The following is a 17,112-nucleotide window of genomic DNA, read 5'->3' on the forward strand; positions in this document are numbered from 1 at the left end:
AGCTGTAAAGTGGTGGTGATAACAGCACCAACTTCAGAGGGCTTTGGCAAGATCAGAATGAGTTAATAGATGAGCTTTTAGGACAAGGCCAGGCTCAGAGTAGACGCTGAAGAAGGGGTGGCATCATCATCGTCATCATCATCATCTTCTTCACCATCATCATCTTCATCATCGTCATCATCATCATCTTCTTCACCATCATCATCTTCTTCATCATCATCATCATCTTCTTCACCATCATCATCTTCATCATCGTCATCATCATCATCTTCTTCACCATCATCATCATCTTCATCATCATTGTCATCATCATCATTATGTCCTCGGGTTGGTGCCACCCCCCCAGTGGGTGTTGGGCACTCGAGGGTTAATTTCAGAGTAGGGGAGGGAGGCTGTGGGCTTGGGGCAGGGCAGAGGTCCTGCCGAGTGTGACCACCAGAGGGAGCAGCTGGACCTGAACTGGCCCCACTGACAGCGCCCAATGCACCCTCCTGGAGCCAGGGGAGGGGGCTGGCGGAGAGTGGCCAGGAAGGGATGTCCCCAGCCCCCAGGGGCCTCTCCTCCCACCCCGCTCCAGTCTGCAGAGCCATCCGGTCCCCACCCTGGTGACATCGTCCTCCTGCTCCCGCAATAGGGTTGAGTGGGGAATCTGGGGAGGGGGCTGGCGTGAGTGGTGGGACGGCTCCAGCCCTTGGTGGCCCCTCCCCCTCCTGTGGGGCTGCCCAGTCCCTTCCCCAAGGCCGACCTTCTCATGGCCTCTGACCCCCTCCTCCTTCCCACCCTACTCTGCCGGGTGCATCGGGTGTCCAGTAAACCCCTTTCCCAAACCTTCAGGGAGAAGGGACGTGGGAGGAGGCAAAGAAACTACAGGCAGGGAGCTGGAAGGGGGGGGGAAGGAGACAAGAAATCAAGACACCAGGCAGCGAGACGCACACACTCACATACGCTCACACACATAGAGGCCAACAGACAGACAGCTACCCAAAGCCTGAAAGACTGACAGCAACACAGAAAAAGAGAAACGCACAGAAAGAGAGACAAAGACAGAAATAGAAACAGACTAACACGCAGAGTCAGAAATACAGAGACAGAAAGACAGGGAGAAAGAGAAACAGAAAATTAGACACCAAAGAGATACGAACAGGGAGGAAGGCCGACTGAAGGAAAGACGGAGAAGAGGAGAGAGAAGCCAGGGCCAAGCGTGCCAGCAGGCGGATGGAGGGCGGCCTGGTGGAGGAGGAGACATAGTGGCCTAGGCTGAGCTGGGTGGGCCGGGAGAAGCGGGTGCCTCAGCGCGGGGGTGGGGGCATGGGAGGGGCAGGCATTCTGCTGCTGCTGCTGGCCGGGGCGGGGGTGATGGTGGCCTGGAGGCCCCCAAAGGGAAAGTGTCCCTTGCGCTGTTCCTGCTCCAAAGACAGCGCCCTGTGTGAGGGATCCCCGGACCTGCCTGTCAGCTTCTCTCCAAACCTGCTGTCACTGTGAGTGTCCAGCCCTCTGCACACCCAAAAGTGGAGATGGAAGTCCTGGGACCCCAGAGGTCGGGATGTGGTGCTGAGTCCCCAGGGAAACAGGGGCCCATCAGGATCTCAGGAGATGGGCAGCAAAGGCTGTCGGGATGCCATGAAGAGGAGTGCTGGCATCTGGGAGGGAGCAGAGGGAAACCCCAGAGGGCAGGAACAGCATTTGGGGCCCAGGAAGAGGGTTGAGTGCTGTCAGGGTCCTCGTCAAGCCAGGAGGGCAAATGCCTGCCTCCTCTGGCATGCAGGGGAGACACACCCAGGGTCAGGGTGGCACGCTGGGGTCTCCTGGATGGCAGAAGGCTCTGGTTTGGGACTGGAGCATTGCTGTGGTGTCCCCCTCACCTACCACTGCCCACATCCCCAGCTCATTCGTCAGGACTGGAGTCACCCAGCTGAAAGCCGGCAGCTTCCTGAGAATTCCGTCTCTGCACCTGCTGTGAGTGGGGCCTGGCTGGGCCGACAACCAGCGCAAGGGAGTGGGCGGTCATGCACATGTGTGGGAATAAATGCTCACACAGATGTTAGGTGGGTGTTCATGCACGTGTGTGGGGGTGTGTGCACACGTGCGTGCAAAAGCATTTGTGTCCATGCACATACTCACACCTGCGTGCCCATGCCTGTGTGGGCTGAGGGTGGAGGCCAGGGTTAAAATGTCAGATGGAGCCCACAACTCCGGGAAAATTTTTTTCTTGCCCCCTTGCCAGCCTCTTCACCTCCAACTCTTTCTCCGTGATTGAGGACGATGCGTTTGCGGGCCTGTCCCACCTGCAGTACCTGTGAGTGAGGCCAGGGGATGGAGGCAGGTGGGCCTGGGAGAAGGAAGGACCCTTCTGTGGCTCCCAGAGTAGGGGGAGATGGGAGCTGTGGCCCTGAGGAGAAGGTGTTTGGACATCATGGTGGGATGATGTTGATAAAAATGGTGAACCCAGTGGTGGTGATGATTTGGGTGATACTGACAAAGTTCTCAGGGCTGGTGTTAATGTTGCTTATCAGTGTTGATTATCACCTCATTTCTCTGCTTCAAGATCTACAAAGAGCCCAGTTAACCAGAGCCTGGTTCTGGCTCTACCTGACTCATGGGAGCCCAGGGAGGGTGTAAAGAAGTCAGAGACAAGAGACGTTTCAAATGACCAGGAAATAACTCTGAATTAGGTAGTGGTGGTGATACTGTGGGATTGGGTAGTGGTGGTGATGGTGGCGGCGGTGGCAGTGACAGCATGACAGTGCTGGCGTTTATGTTGGTCATGGCGTTGATGATAATAGCAGTGGTGATGACCCTGTTGCTGCTGTTGATGTGGGGTTGGTGGCCTTATTGATGATGATGGAGTGGGGATGATGTTGGTAAAAATGGTAGCCCCAGTGGTGATGATGCTCTGGATGAAATTGATGATGAAGTTCTTGGGGCTTGTGTCTGTGATCATTATCAATGTTGTGGGGTGGACCATTACAGTATTGGTGTTGACGTTGGTGATGGCTGTGGGTAGGATGTTGGGGTTGGTATGAATGGCAATGTTGTTGGTACTGGGTTGGTGATGATGGTGAAGGTGTTGGTATTTATGGAAACGCTGGCAGCGGTAGTACCGGTGGTGGGCGAATGTGTGCATCTTGGGTATAAGGGAGAGGTTGTTGGTGTTGGCAGTGTTGGTGGTGCTCATGCTGATGTGTGTGATAGTGCAGCATTGGAGATGAGGGTGGCAATCTTTTTGGTGTTGATCATGAAAGTTGTGCTGTTGGTGATGATTACCGGTGTTGTTGGTATGGAGTTTGGTAATGATTATATTGGTGTTGGTGTTGATGGGAGTGGGTGGTGACGTTGTTATTGGTGACAATGATGCTAGTGTTGGTGATGATAGTGGCAAGGTATAATGTTGGGGATAGCAGCAGTTACTGGTCCTGGGTTTGATAATGGTAATACAGACATGGGTGTTGGGGATGCTGGCATTGGGTTGGTCATTACGGATGATGCTGGAGGTAATGTGGTGGTCTGGGTGCTAGCACTGGTGGTGATGATGGTGGTGGCAGGGTATGGTGTTGGGGATAATGGCAGTTATTGGTCCTGGGATTGATGACGGTGATAAAGACATGGGTGTTGGGGATGCTGGCATTGGTGTTGATCATTCCTAATGATGCTGGAGGTGTTGGTGGTGATTTGGGTGTTAGCACTGGTGATGGTGATTGTGCTGGTGGCGGCAGGGCAAAGTTCACAGTGAAACTGGCATTGACTATGGGGCCAGTTTCGTGGCTTCTAGAATTGACGGCTGGGACTTTGGCAAGGAGAGGTTTTTGAGAGGCTTTCCTTGGGATTGTCCATGGTATTGGAAGAGAATTCAGCACCTTCCAGTGGGCCTATGGCTTTCATGGGGTGCATTCCCTGAAGCTCAGTGGGCCTCCCCCTGACCCCAGCTTCCCTCCACAGCTTCATCGAGGACAATGAGATTGGCTCCATCTCTAAGAATGCCCTCAGAGGACTTCGCTCGCTTACACACCTGTGCGTGCCTCCACTGCCCCAGCCCTCCATGAAAGGCACCCACACTCCACCCCCCAGGGGACACAGGGTATCCTCGTGGCTGCTGACGGTGCCTTCTCTTCCTCCACCAGAAGCCTGGCCAATAACCACCTGGAGGCCCTCCCCAGATTCCTGTTCCGAGGCCTGGAGACCCTTACTCACGTGTGAGGCTCATGGGGGCTGGGAATGTGGGGGTTGGGGAATGTTTGTGTCATAGGGGCATCCATGCCCACTTCTGGTTGGCGTGCTTGCATTTGGCTGCAGTTGTTCTTACGTATTTTTCTCACCACTATGGAGCCCCATCTCTGGGGACACTTGCCTGGGGTCGGGCAGGAGCATGGCCCCCAGGGTATGGAAGCGGGGTCGCAGCCCCTTCCCGGCCTCTTGCCCCAGGGACCTCCGTGGGAACCCGTTCCAGTGTGACTGCCGCGTCCTCTGGCTCCTGCAGTGGATGCCCACCGTGAACGCCAGCGTGGGGACCAGCGCCTGTGCGGGCCCCGCCGCCCTGAGCCATATGCAGCTCCGCCACCTCGACCCCGAGACCTTCAAGTGCAGAGCCATAGGTGGGGGGCTTTCCTGATGGGGTGGGAGGCGGGGGATCTAGGGGAATGACTGCCAGGGCCAAGGGGCTTGCCTCACTCCCTGCCGTGCCTTTTCCCGGCGTGGGAAGACCCTGAGCCAGCAGCGCTGCCTTCCTGAGCCCCAGTCTTCTCATCTGTAAAGTGGGGGTAATAAACAGTGATATAGGAGTGCCGTGGGAATTCAGTGATACATCTTCACGTGTTCGGCATTTGGCGCCAGGCCTGGGACAGGAGGTCCTTATAAACGTTCACCCTTGTTAACATAAAAGCAACCACTTTAAAAAGTCTTCGTTAGGAGCCAAGTATTGCGCTAAGAACTGCAGGTGCAATGTCACCTCATATACATTGACTCGCCTTTTCTATAAATAGATTTTGTTGCCTTTTGGGATACTGGGTGGTGCAGAGAGCACAGAATGGTGAGGCCAGCCCTGGGTCTTGCCCTCAAAGAGTTCAATGTCCAGAGGAACGCAGGCCCATACAGGACAGCCCAGGAACTATCTGGGCAGGGTGGGGAGGCCTAGCCAGAGGGGTCACGGCAGGGATGGGGGAATCTGTGGGAGCTGAGGGAGCCCAGAGTCAGGGCCAGGGCCACACAGATCTAGGGGGACAGGAAGGGCTTCCTAAAGGAGTTTAAGCCTGAAGGGTCTTTATGCAGATGCTTTTCTTTTCTAAGAGTTGGGGTCTCATTCTCTCACCCAGGCTGGCGTGCAATGGTGCCACCATAGCTCACTGCAGCCTCAAACTCCTGGGCTCAAGTGATCCTCCTGCCTCAGCCTGCCAAATAGCTGGGGCTACAAGCATATGCTACTGTGCCTGGCTAATTTTGTTTAAAACACTTTTTTATAGAGATAGGGTCATGCTACGTTGCTCAGGCTAGTCTTGAACTTCTGGCTTCAAGTGATCTTCCCACCTCAGCCTCCCAAAGTGCTGGGATTACAAGCATGTGCCACCGCGCCCAGCCACAGATGCTATGAATACAATAACAACAGCAATACTTATTATTATCTATAACAATATGAAGGGGGCCAGCCCCTCCACACCTGTGGGTATTTCTCGCAAGGTGGAGACCAGAGACTGAGAAAAGAAATAAGACACAGAGACGAAATATAGAGGAAGAAAAGTGGGCCCAGGGGACTGGCGCTCAGCAAGTGAGGACCTGCACTGGCACTGGTCCCTGAGTTTCCTCAGTATTTATTGATCACTATCTCTACTCTCTCAGTGTGGGGGATGTGGCAGGACTAAGGGTAATGGTGCAGAGAGGGTCAGCAGGAAAACATGTGAGCAAAGGACTCTGTCATAAATAAGTTTAAGGAAAGGTGCTGTGCTTGGATGTGCACGTAGGCCAGATTTATTTTTAACTTTACACAAACATCTCAGTGCAGTAAAGAGTAGCAGAGCAGTATTGCCGCCAGCATGTCTCACCTCCAGCCATAAGGCGGTTTCTCCTATCTCAGTAAATAGAATGTACGATCGGGTTTTACACCAGGACATTCCATTCCCAGGGACGAGCAGGAGACAGATGCCTTCCTTTTATCTCAGCTGCAAAGAGGACTTCCTCTTTCACTGGTCCTCCTCAGCACAGACCCTTTACAGGTGTCGGGCTGGGGGACAGTCAGGTCTTTCCCTTCCCACGAGGCCATATCTTAGGCTGTCTCAGTGCGGGGAAACCTTGGACAATACCCAGGCTTTCTTGGGCAGAGGTCCCTGTGGCCTTCCGCAGTGCATTGTGTCCCTGGGTAATGGAGAACGGAGAATGGTGATGACCTCTACCAAGCGTACTGCCTGCAAACACATTTTTAACAACGCACATCTTGCATAGCCCTAAATTCATTAAACCTTGAGTCAATACAGCACATGTTTCTGTGAGCACAGGGTTGGGGCTAAGTTTACAGATTAACAGCATCTCAAAGCAGAAGAATTTTTCTTAGTACAAATCAAAATGGAGTTTCTTATGTCTTCCTTTTTCTACACAGACACAGTAACAGTCTGATCTCTCTTCCTTTCCCCCACAACAACATACATGTATGATTATTATCAACGTATAATTATTATGATTCTAAGTGTAAGAAAGGCATGTTTTTGGTCTGCAGGACACATAGAAGAAGGGGATTTAACTTAGGGAGTCCTTCTTCACTCAAATTATCCAACAAACATTCACTGAAGTCCACTCAGTGTCCAGCCCTGTGAGAGGTGATGGTCACTGTGGTTGGGGCCTCAGCCCTGGCCTCATGGGACTTACAGTCCTGGGAATTTGGGGAGACAGACATTTAACAAACACTGCACAAATAAATGTGTGCTATACATTGTGATAACTACAGGGAGTGATGACAGAATGAGGGTTCCTTTGGGAGTCAGAGAAGGCTTCTCTCAAGTGGGGATGTTAGGTCTGGATGTGGCTAAGTGAGGAACAGAGGGAAGGGCTCTTCAGAGAGAGGGAACAGCCTGGCCAGTGGCCCTGAGGCAGCATAGCGCGTGCCCTGTTTGAAGATCGAAAGAAGGCAGGTGTGGCTCGGGGTAGTGAGTGGAGGGACAACTATGGATTTTGGAAGCCACAGAGAGGAGAGTAGACTTTATTCTGGGCTATGGGAAGAATGGAAAGTTTTTTTGTGTGTGTTTGTTTATTTGAAACAGGGTCTCACTCTGTCACCCAGGATGGAGTGCAGTGGTACAATCACGGCTCACTGAGGCCTCAACCTTCCCAGGCTCAGATAATCCTCCTGCCTCAGCTTCCTTGGTAGCTGGGGCTACAGGTGCGCCACCACCATGCCCTGCTAATTTTTTGTATTTTTTTTTGCAGAGATGGGGTTTTCACCATGTTGTCCAGGCTGCTCTTGAACTCCTGGGCTCTACTGATCCATCTGCCTTGGCTTCCCAAAGTGTGGGGATTACAGGCGTGAGCCACCACTCTCGGCTGAGAGTTTTGAGCAAGAGGTGATTTGACAGCCATTTAAAAAAGATTTGTCTGGGCCGGTTGCAGTGGCTCATGCCTGTAATCCCAGCACTTTGGGAGGCCGAGGTGGGTGGATCACGAGGTCAGGGGTTTCAGACCAGCCTGACCAACATGGTGAAACCCCGTCTCTACTAAAAATACAAAAACTAGCCGGGTGTTGTGGCAGTCACCTGTAATCCCAGCTACTCAGGAGGTTGAGGCAGGAGAATTGCTTGAACCTGGGAGGCGGAGGTTGCAGTGAGCCGAGATCGCAACACTGCACTCCAGCCTGGGCGACAGAGCGAGACTTCATCTCAAAAAAAAAAAAAAAAAAAAAAATTCGCCCTTTAGGTGAACATTGTATGTAGTTTGGTTCATTGCTTCAACGCTGGCACCTGGAAACAGGGCCTGGCACACAAAGTGAAATATTACAGCCAGGAGTCAACTGCCCAGCTCCCCCACTAACAAGCAGAGCAGCCTTGGCGCCCCAGTGACCATGAAAGCCAACCCGTTGTCACAAACTCTCAAAATACCATGAATTAAGGACAGAGGGATCTGGAGTGAGCTGTCCAGGTGCGTGGGGCAGCCCCTGGGCATCGTCCTTGCTTTCATGCTGGAAACCAGGTTGTGGCACACCCACGTGGTGGGAAAGGAGACCAAGTCGGGACAAGCTCTTTCCAGGTGTGGTGGCTCATTACACTCATCACATCTGCCCTTGTTCCATTGGTCACTCGGTCTCAAAACAGCCACATCTAACTTTCAGGGAGGGCGGTGAATGGGGGTCCCGGGATAATGCAGCCTCTAGCTGGGCGGCCTAGTGACCAATTCCAATCCTCTCTCCTGGAAGGTGGGAGGGATGGGTTTTGTTGGATAACTGGCTGCCTGTGCCATTTAGCCTCCGTTTTCTCATCTGCCAAGGGGAGATCATAACAGAATGTACCTCATAGGGATGTTGTGAAGTTAAATGAATTAATCGAGATGCTTTTTCTAAGGGATTATTTGGTGATGCCACACAGCTTAGAAAATAAGGCTTATGGGCCGGGCACAGTGGCTCACGCCTGTAATCCCAGCACGTCGGGAGGCCGAGGTGGGCGGATCACGAGGTCAGGAGTTCGAGACAACCCTGGCCAACACGGTGAAACCCCGTCTCTACTAAGAATACAAAAATTAGCTGGGCATGGCGGTGGATGCCTGTAATTCCAGCTATTTGGGAGGCTGAGGAAGTAGAATTGTTTGAACCCAGGAGGTGGATGTGGCTCATGCCTGTAATCCCATCACTTTGGGAGGTCAAGGCGGAGGATCTCTTGAACCCAGGAATTCCAGACCAGCCTGGGCAACATAGCAAGACGCCATCTCTGCAAAAAATTAAAAAATTAGCCAGGCATGGTAGCACACACCTGTAGTCTCAGCAGCTCAAGAGGCTGAGGCAGGAGGATCACTTGAGCCTGGAAGGTGGAGGCTGCACTGAGCTATGATTGTGCCACTGCACTCCAGCCTGGGAGACACAGTGGGACTCTGTCTCAAAACAAAACAAAATCCCCACCCCCCCACAAACCAAACAAACATCTACAGATCAAGACTCCAGTTCTATGTCCCTATGAGGGGAGTACATGAATGGCCCCCATTTCAGAGATGTAGGCAAACTGAGGCTCAGCAATGAGGACCCTGGGTGCCCTGGGGCCTGCCTGACTCTGTCCTCCATCCGCAGAGCTGTCCTGGTTTCAGACGGTGGAGGAGTCGGCCCTGAGCGTAGAGCCCTTCTCCTACGAAGGCGAGCCTCACATTGTGCTGGCACAGCCCTTCGCCGGCCGCTGCCTGATCCTCTCCTGGGACTACAGCCTGCAGCGCTTTCGGCCCGAGGAAGAGCTGCCCGGTGAGCCCCTCCCCGTCCTTCCGCCTGTCCAGCATCCTGCCTGGCCGGCCTGACCTGCCTCCCCACCTCCCCACAGCGCCCTCCGTGGTGTCCTGCAAGCCACTGGTGCTGGGCCCGAGCCTCTTCGTGCTGGCTGCCCGCCTGTGGGGGGGCTCACAGCTGTGGGCCCGGCCCAGTCCCGGCCTGCGCCTGGCCCCAACGCAGACCCTGGCCCCGCGGCGGCTGCTGCGGCCCAATGACGCCGAGCTCCTGTGGCTGGAAGGGCAGCCCTGCTTCGTGGTGGCCGACGCCTCCAAGGCAGGCAGCACCACGCTGCTGTGCCGCGACGGGCCCGGCTTTTACCCGCACCAGAGTCTGCACGCCTGGCACAGGGACACGGACGCTGAGGCCCTGGAACTGGACGGCCGGCCCCATCTGCTGCTGGCCTCGGCTTCCCAGCGGCCCGTGCTCTTCCACTGGACCGGTGGCCGCTTCGAGAGACGCACAGACATCCCTGAGGCCGAGGATGTCTATGCCACACGCCACTTCCAGGCTGGTGGGGACGTGTTCCTGTGCCTCACACGCTACATTGGGGACTCCATGGTGAGGCTGGGCCTGGGGGCGGGGGATGCACAGCCAGGCCTGATGCTACAGCTGACTCTTATTGAGGGCTGGCTTTTCAGCACCGACCCAATCTTGCATACTAAGCCTCTAAACTCTGACCTAGCCTCACATGCTGACCTTTGAACCAGGACCCCACCCCACATTGATGCCAAGACTCTGACCCCCCTCAAGGCTGACTGACCCTAAACCACTCCCCAGTCCCCAACACTGACGCTGGCCCCAACATCCTGATTCTACCCCCAGATGCTGGCTCTGTGACTCGGATGCATTCCACACTTCACCACAGCCACCCTGTCCCCACCCTGACACTGAGCCCCCAAGGCTGACGCTGGGGTTAAGCCCTGCCCACTCTGTTTCTGGAGTGAGGTGCAGGCAGGGGAGGGTTCTGAGCCTGGAAGGGCCCTGATCTGACTTAGGTGTTCACAAGGTCTCTGGGTGGGGAAGAGACTGGGGGAGCAGGGAGAGGAGCCTAGAGACCAGGGAAGAGGTTACCAGGATGGTCCATTCGGGAGGGGATGGAGTTCAGCCAGAGGTGGTAGGAGAAATGTACAACTACAGTAGGTGAAACTGACAGAGTCTATGGCTGAGTGCTTCTGTGTGGGGTGTGAGGGCAAGAGAAAGGCTCAGAACAAACTCCGTGTGTGTGGCCGAACAGCTGGGTGGTGACCTTTAGGAAGATAAGAAAGCTATGGGAGTTTCGGGACCGACAAGCTTCAGCTTCCAAGCTCTTCCAGGGCCCCCAGAGACCCCCAGGACCCCAGGCCCTCACTGGCCACACCCCCACAGGTCATGCGCTGGGACGGCTCCATGTTTCGTCTGCTGCAGCAACTTCCCTCGCGCGGTGCCCACGTCTTCCAGCCACTGCTCATCGCCAGGGACCAGCTGGCCATCCTGGGCAGCGACTTTGCCTTCAGTCAGGTCCTCCGTCTTGAGCCTGACAAGGGGCTCCTGGAGCTGCTGCAGGAGCTGGGGCCCCCGGCCCTGGTGGCCCCCCGTGCCTTCGCCCACATCACTATGGCCGGCAGACGCTTCCTCTTTGCTGCTTGCTTTAAGGGCCCCACACAGATCTACCAGCATCACGAGATTGACCTCAGTGCCTGACATCACCAACGGGACTCTGGGCATGGCTGGGGCCCCGGGATGGCCCCTTGTCTGGCTCCTGGCCCCACTTGGGGTGATGGCCGCCTGTGAGCTGCTGACCATGGGCCACGTTCATCAGCCACACGTCTAGGCCTTAAGCCCACTTCTTAAAGGATCTGCACCCATGGGGTGACATACAGGGTCACAGCCTATTGGACCTCCCGAGCTGCCTTTCAGGTCTAAAGCAACATCTGGACATCTCGGCTGGGACAGATTCCCCATCAAAGGCAACCTGGGGGTGCAGGCTGGTGCACTGCATGGAGTCGACGTGGAGATCACCTGCAGAGCTCCATGAGGTCCGGAAGCCCCCTCTCAACCCGCTCCCACCCCCGCTGGTCCCTCTGAAAGCACTGAGGAGTCGATGGCATTCCTTTCCCATTCTAAACTCCATGCAGCCAATCGCTTTCCTGGAAAAGCACCAACCTCAAAGCCAACTCAGCGCTGGGCGGGTTCCCCTTTGCTGCTTGTGCGCATGCGTGCGGCCGCCAGGCGCGCTGTGCCTCTTGCGCCTCTTGCGCGTGCGCGGGGCACAAGGAGGGACGGCGAGAGGTGTCGCGGGGAACCCGGTGCCCTCCTGGATGGGCGATGGAGGCAAGGACAAGAAGAGTCCGAGCTCAATAAATGCGCTGTGCACCCTGCCCGCCCAGTGTTGTGGATGCTTGGGAGAGGATGTCCTGTGAACAGCACAGGGTGGGGATGGTGTCCCTGGAGCAGTGCTAAGAGCGGCCCAGGTCCCAGGGAGGCGTTTCCGCAGCTCATGGTCTCTGAGTGTGGGTTGGTGGTTATCGAGGGACTCAGGGGATGTTTGAGGGATAAAACGGCATGATGAGGGGACAAGTCACGAGTTTATTGTGGGTCTCTATTTGGGTTCATGTCTCAGGACATTGGGGGAGATATTTTTGGGTGTTTTTAGTTTTAGGCATTTTGTGGGGTAGTTCACGGGAACATTTTGGATGCCTTAATAAGTACTGGGGAGGCTCAAGGGAGTTTGAGGCTTGTTGGAAATTCTCACACTATGTGGTCACCGTATGTCATTAAGGGTAGCATAGGGAATTATTTAACGGACTTGCAGGGACATTTGGGTATTTGGAAAGATCTTGGAATAAATTGAGGTCTCGGGGGTGAATGAAAGGGTCACAGGAGTCTCACTGTTATAAACTGAACACTTCCATCATGGTAGGACGCTCCTATGTTCCAGTTTTCCTGGGATGGTCCAGGGTCCACTGGAATGTTCCAGTGTTCCATCTGGTTAGAGCTCTCTCATTCCTTTGGCTACCAGTAAATCCCAAATTGCATATGAGGTTCCCATGGCTGAGGAGGCAGAGGGCGGGCCTGTGCCATGCCCCAAGCCACAAGGGAACAGGCCTGTGGGCTTTTCCCAACAAGCAGGCTCAGCGCCAGCCTCTGTGTCAGCCTCCAGGACACGCCGACCTTCTCATGGTGCCCCAAGCCCCACCCCAGTGTACACATAGGAAGTCTCCAGGCTGCTTGGGCAGAGGCACAATCATTTTAGATTAAAAAAAAAAAAAATTGAACAAAGAGACCCTCCTGTGAGAGGTGAGATGAGGCCCTGCAGTGCAAGGGAGTCCCAGCAGAGGAAGGAGAATTCCATCCTGGAGTTCAAGTTTCTGTGCAGAGACAGGACCTGGGGACAGAGAACGGTCCTCCACCCAATTTCAGCTGGTCCGTCTTCATCAGTTATGGGCTGAGCCTGGGGGAGGTGACGGGGTCCGTTTGTGAGGGTGGATTGAGTTTTCTTGCCAGTGTGCATGCGCATGTGCACACACACACCCCCCCCACTTCCGTGTTCCCCTCAGCCCCATGCTGCCCCATCTTTACCTGGGGTGATGAGAGGTGGAGTCTCCCCTGGATGGTGACTAAGGAGACAAAAGCGGTGAGATCCGTGTCCACCCCCATTTGCCCTCTCCCTCCGGGCAGAGGGTTCTTAGCCTGCCCAGACATGTCTTCCTGGCTGCTTTTCCACTTGGGGGGTTGTGCAATCCCAGGGGCCAAAGCATTTCAGGATTTGGGGCCCTCTGGGGATTACCAGCTAGAAACCATGAACCTGGAAATCTTAGCAGCAGGAACTCTGCAGGGCAGAGCCTGGAGGCCTCTCCTGCTGGGACAGTTAGCCCTTTCACCCTGAAAAGCATCCAGCCAGCCTTGAGGCGGGCATGCCGGAACAGTATCTTACCTGGGCTTCTGGCCGAACTTACATTTGCATTTTCCACCTGTTGGGGAGAGCTGAGTGGTCAGGGGAGGGGAGCCCCAGCCCCGGCCCGCCTGCTCCCCCCAGCTCCTTCACTCACTCATGACAATGATGATGCCCATGGCGCACAGAACCCCAGCGCAGATGAGCCCGCCAACCTGGAGGCTGTGCCAGTCTAGGAGGAAAGTGGAGGGGACCTCAGTGCCAGGCTATGTCCTCTCCATCCGTCCCCCCATCCTCTTGACAAATACATATGGAGCATCTAGGATGCGCAGGGTGCTGGGGACACTGCCGTAAGAAAACAGACAAAATCCTAAGTGCTCACATTCTAGTTCACACACCAGCAAACAAGATCTGTCATGCAGGGTCAGGCAGAGATAAGTGATCTGAAGAAAAATAAGCAGGGTGGGCGATGGAAAGTCAGAGGGCAGGCTGGGCATAGTGGCTGACACCTATTAGGTTGGTGCAAAAGTGCGTTTTTGGCTAGGCACGGTGGCTCACGCCTGATATCCCAGAACTTTGGGAGGCTGAGGTGGGCAGATCACCTGAGATCAGGAGTTCCAGACCAGCCTGGCCAACATGGTGAAACCCATTCTCTACTAAAAATACAAAAATTAGCCAGGCGTGGTGGCAGGCGCCCGTAATCTCAGTTACTCGGCAGGCTGAGGCAGAAGAATCATTTGAACCCGGGAGGCGGAGGTTGCAGTGAGCCAAGACTGCCAAGATTGCGCCATTGCACTCCAGCCAGTCACACTCTGGGTGAAAGAGCAAAATTCTGCCTAAAAAAAAAAAAAAATGCACTTTTGCCATGAAAAGCGGTTGCAAAAACCACAATTACTTTTGAACCAATCTAATATACAGAGCTTTGAGACTTCAGGAGTTTAGGAGTTCTAGACCAGCCTGAGCAACATAGTGAGACCCCATCTCTACAAAGTATACAAAAATTAGCCAGATATGGTGGTGCATGACTGCAGTCCCAGCTATTCAGGAGGCTGAGGCAGGAGGATCGCTTGAGCCCAGGAATTTGAGGCTGCAGTGAGCTATGATTACGCCATAGCACTCCAGCGTGGGCAACAGTGTGAGACCTGTCTCTAAAAAACAAGTCAGAGGGCAGCTCTTTTCGAGGGAGTTGTCAGGGAAGGCCTCTTAGGGGGCTGCATTTGAGCAGAGGGAAGGGAGGGAGCCATTTGGTTCTATGGAAGGAAGTGTTCCAGGCAGAGGAACCAGCAAGTGCAGAGGTCTGAGGCTGGCAGTATGTCTGCGGTGTCTGAGAGGCTTGGAGCAGAAGGAGTGAGGAGCGTGGAGGAGGTGAGGGCAGAGCGGGGAGTAGGGAGCAGGTCATCGGAACCTGGAGGCCAGATGAGGGTTTGGACCGAACAGCTCACCACCTCCAGGAAGTCTTCTCAAGTCAACACTTCTCCCAGCAGTTGATGTGAACCAAACAATGGCTTCTTGCAAACTGTCCTCACCTCCCGCGTGTGTCTAACTATCTTGCTGGAATAGAACCTTCCCAAAGGCCAGGTTGCTGCCTCTAGTTCCTTTAATCCACCATGTGGACTCTTCAGTGCCCCCATCTTAGTCCCTTCCTATCTTTGTCCTGTGACGCTCACATCAGACCCTCACCCAATCCTGTGTGGGAACCCTTGGCACCAAGCAGTATGTGGGGTTAGGGGGAAGGGAATGGGGACACAGGCTCTCACCATAGTAGAAAGGACTGTTTTTATCTGCAAGGAAAGAAAAAACCTCATGAATCCAGGATTACAGCCAGGATGCAGGCCCCGCTCCCACCCAGGGGAGAATTTGGGGGTGGGACAGGTGAGAGTCCAGTCTGACTCACCCTCTGGGTCATTGGCGTCCAGGACAGGCAAGCCTGGTGGGAGAAGAGGGGAAGGAGGGGAGATGGTGATGCTGGCCTCAGCCAAGCCCTTGGGCAGGGCCCGTGGAGTTTCAGGGGCCTTGGGAAAGGGTCCCCTGAGGGACAGGGGTCCTGTCACTGAGCAGCCACCTCATCCCCTCATATCCCATCATGGAAATGTGAACTCGCCCACTCAGCCCCACACCTCCGAGTCATGCCAGCATTCTACCACCTGAAATTGGTTCTAATCTAGGAGGGTTTTGGCCACTGTCTGCTCTCGTGTTTCAGACACGTGGTTAATCCATGCCTTCTGCAGCAGCAAGGGACTTTTCTGGTCAAGACGACAGATGGTTTCAGTTCCCAGATTCCTGTTTCCCCAAGTCCCATCATGCTCAAAGCCCATCCTCCCGCTTCCACCATGTCCACACCCACCTGGTCTGGTGTTTGCACATCATTGAAAATGACTCACTATTATACATTTAAATAGACTTTATTGAAAATGTAATTTTAGATCACTACCCTGCAGGGAATACTAGTCTTGCCCTGTGTAATGGATAAAAAGTGTGCCTATAATCCCAGAGCTTTGGGAGGCAGACGTGGAAGGATTCCTTGAGCCTGGGAGGTCAAGGCTGCAGTGAAAAAGTAAAAAGGGGACTGGGCGCAGTGGCTTAGGCCTGTAATCCCAACACTTTGGGAGGCCGAGGCAGGAGGATCACTTGAGGTCAGGAGTTCGAGACCAGCCTGGCCAATATGGTGAAACCTTGTCTCTTCTAAAAATATAAAAGTTAGCCAGGCATGGTGGCACATGCCTGTAATCCCAACTACTTGGGAGGCTGAGGCAGGAGAATCACTTGAACCCGGGAGGTGGAGGTTGCAGTAAGCTGAGTTCATGCCACTGCACTCCAGCCTGGGCAACAGAGCGAGACTCTGTCCCCCCCCCAAAAAAAAAAAGAAAGGAAAGAAAGAAAAAAGAGGAAAAGTGTTTGGAAGTTAAAGATGCAGTCGCACCGTGCTGAGCCTTCTACTTGAAGGTTTTGGAAAATTTACAAGAGAACTGGCTGGGCAGTTATCTTATTTCAGTGCTTTGAAGGTGTAATTTCATTGTATTCTAGCTCCCGTTATTTATGTTTAATAGTCAATCAAGGCCAGTGCAGTGTGGCTCGTGCCTGTAATCCCAGCACTTTGGAAGGTTGAGGTGGGAGGATCAAACTCAGCCAGGAGTTTGAGATCAGCTTGGACAATACAGTGAGACCTCGTCTCTGCAAAATATTTAAAAATGAGCTGGGCTTGGTGGTGTGTGCCTAGAGTTCTAGCTGTGTAAGGCTAAGAGAGTAGAATTGCTTGACCCCAGGAGTTCAAGGCTGTAGTGAACTGTGATTGCACCATTGCACTCCAGCCTGAGTGACAGAGACTCCCTTTCAAAAAAAAAAGAAAGAAAGAAAGAGCGAGAGAATGGGGAAGATGGTGACTTTCCAGCTGTGTGAGCCAGCTCTTCTTGTGTATCCCTGGCAATCACTAGTTTGACTTTACTTACCCTCAAGGAGATGCTGTTCTAACATTTACCACCTTCCCTGGGGCAGTAGAAAAGCACAGGAGAGCCGGGCGCGGTGGCTCACGCCTGTAATCCCAGCACTTTGGGAGGCCGAGGCGGGCGGATCACAAGGTCAGGAGATCGAGACTACGGTGAAACACCGTCTCTACTAAAAATACAAAAAATTAGCTGGGCGCGGTGGCGGGCGCCTGTAGTCCCAGCTACTCAGGAGGCTGAGGCAGGAGAATGGCGTGAACCCGGGAGACGGAGCTTGCAGTGAGCCGAGATCGCACCACTGCACTCCAGCCTGGGCGACAGCGTGAGACTGTATCTCAAAAAAAAAAAAAAAAAAAAAAAAAAAAAAA

The 17,112-nt window shown here is 54.1% G+C and overlaps 2 protein-coding genes across 6 annotated transcripts in view; one reads left to right on the plus strand and one right to left on the minus strand.

The window, feature by feature from the left end:
- Window positions 1-724: 724 nt before the first annotated feature.
- Window positions 725-11,789, plus strand: LGI4 (leucine rich repeat LGI family member 4). Its single transcript, XM_025366752.1, has 9 exons — window positions 725-1,478; window positions 1,885-1,956; window positions 2,225-2,296; window positions 3,937-4,008; window positions 4,119-4,190; window positions 4,420-4,589; window positions 9,245-9,409; window positions 9,486-9,991; window positions 10,799-11,789. Exons 1-9 carry the CDS (start codon window positions 1,309-1,311, stop codon window positions 11,111-11,113), a joined length of 1,614 nt encoding a protein of 537 aa, XP_025222537.1. The 5' UTR covers window positions 725-1,308; the 3' UTR covers window positions 11,114-11,789.
- Window positions 11,790-11,978: 189 nt separating this feature from the next.
- The window catches only part of FXYD3 (FXYD domain containing ion transport regulator 3), a 9,357-nt gene continuing 4,223 nt past the window's right edge, over window positions 11,979-17,112 (minus strand). For all 5 annotated transcript variants that reach the window (XM_025366757.1, XM_025366759.1, XM_025366760.1 and 2 more), the window contains 6 exons: window positions 15,199-15,231; window positions 15,062-15,085; window positions 13,462-13,536; window positions 13,347-13,383; window positions 12,992-13,029; window positions 11,979-12,863 (listed from right to left, as the gene is read on the minus strand). In XM_025366757.1, coding sequence (XP_025222542.1) covers window positions 12,847-12,863; window positions 12,992-13,029; window positions 13,347-13,383; window positions 13,462-13,536; window positions 15,062-15,085; window positions 15,199-15,231 — 224 coding nt within the window. In that variant the 3' untranslated portion in view covers window positions 11,979-12,846. The remainder of the gene's footprint in view (window positions 12,864-12,991; window positions 13,030-13,346; window positions 13,384-13,461; window positions 13,537-15,061; window positions 15,086-15,198; window positions 15,232-17,112) is intronic.

Source organism: Theropithecus gelada, chromosome 19 (assembly GCF_003255815.1).
Source record: "Theropithecus gelada isolate Dixy chromosome 19, Tgel_1.0, whole genome shotgun sequence".
Lineage (NCBI taxonomy): Eukaryota > Metazoa > Chordata > Mammalia > Primates > Cercopithecidae > Theropithecus > Theropithecus gelada.

What these genes read in the sequence shown, in the direction of transcription:
- LGI4 (XM_025366752.1), top strand. Translation starts at nt 1,309, where the DNA reads ATGGGAGGGGCAGGCATTCTGCTGCTGCTGCTGGCCGGGGCGGGGGTG. An exon ending in CTTCAAGTGCAGAGCCATAG is followed by an intron (nt 4,590 to 9,244) that starts GTGGGGGGCTTT and finishes CTCCATCCGCAG; the next exon opens with AGCTGTCCTGGTTTCAGACG. An exon ending in GCCCGAGGAAGAGCTGCCCG is followed by an intron (nt 9,410 to 9,485) that starts GTGAGCCCCTCC and finishes ACCTCCCCACAG; the next exon opens with CGCCCTCCGTGGTGTCCTGC.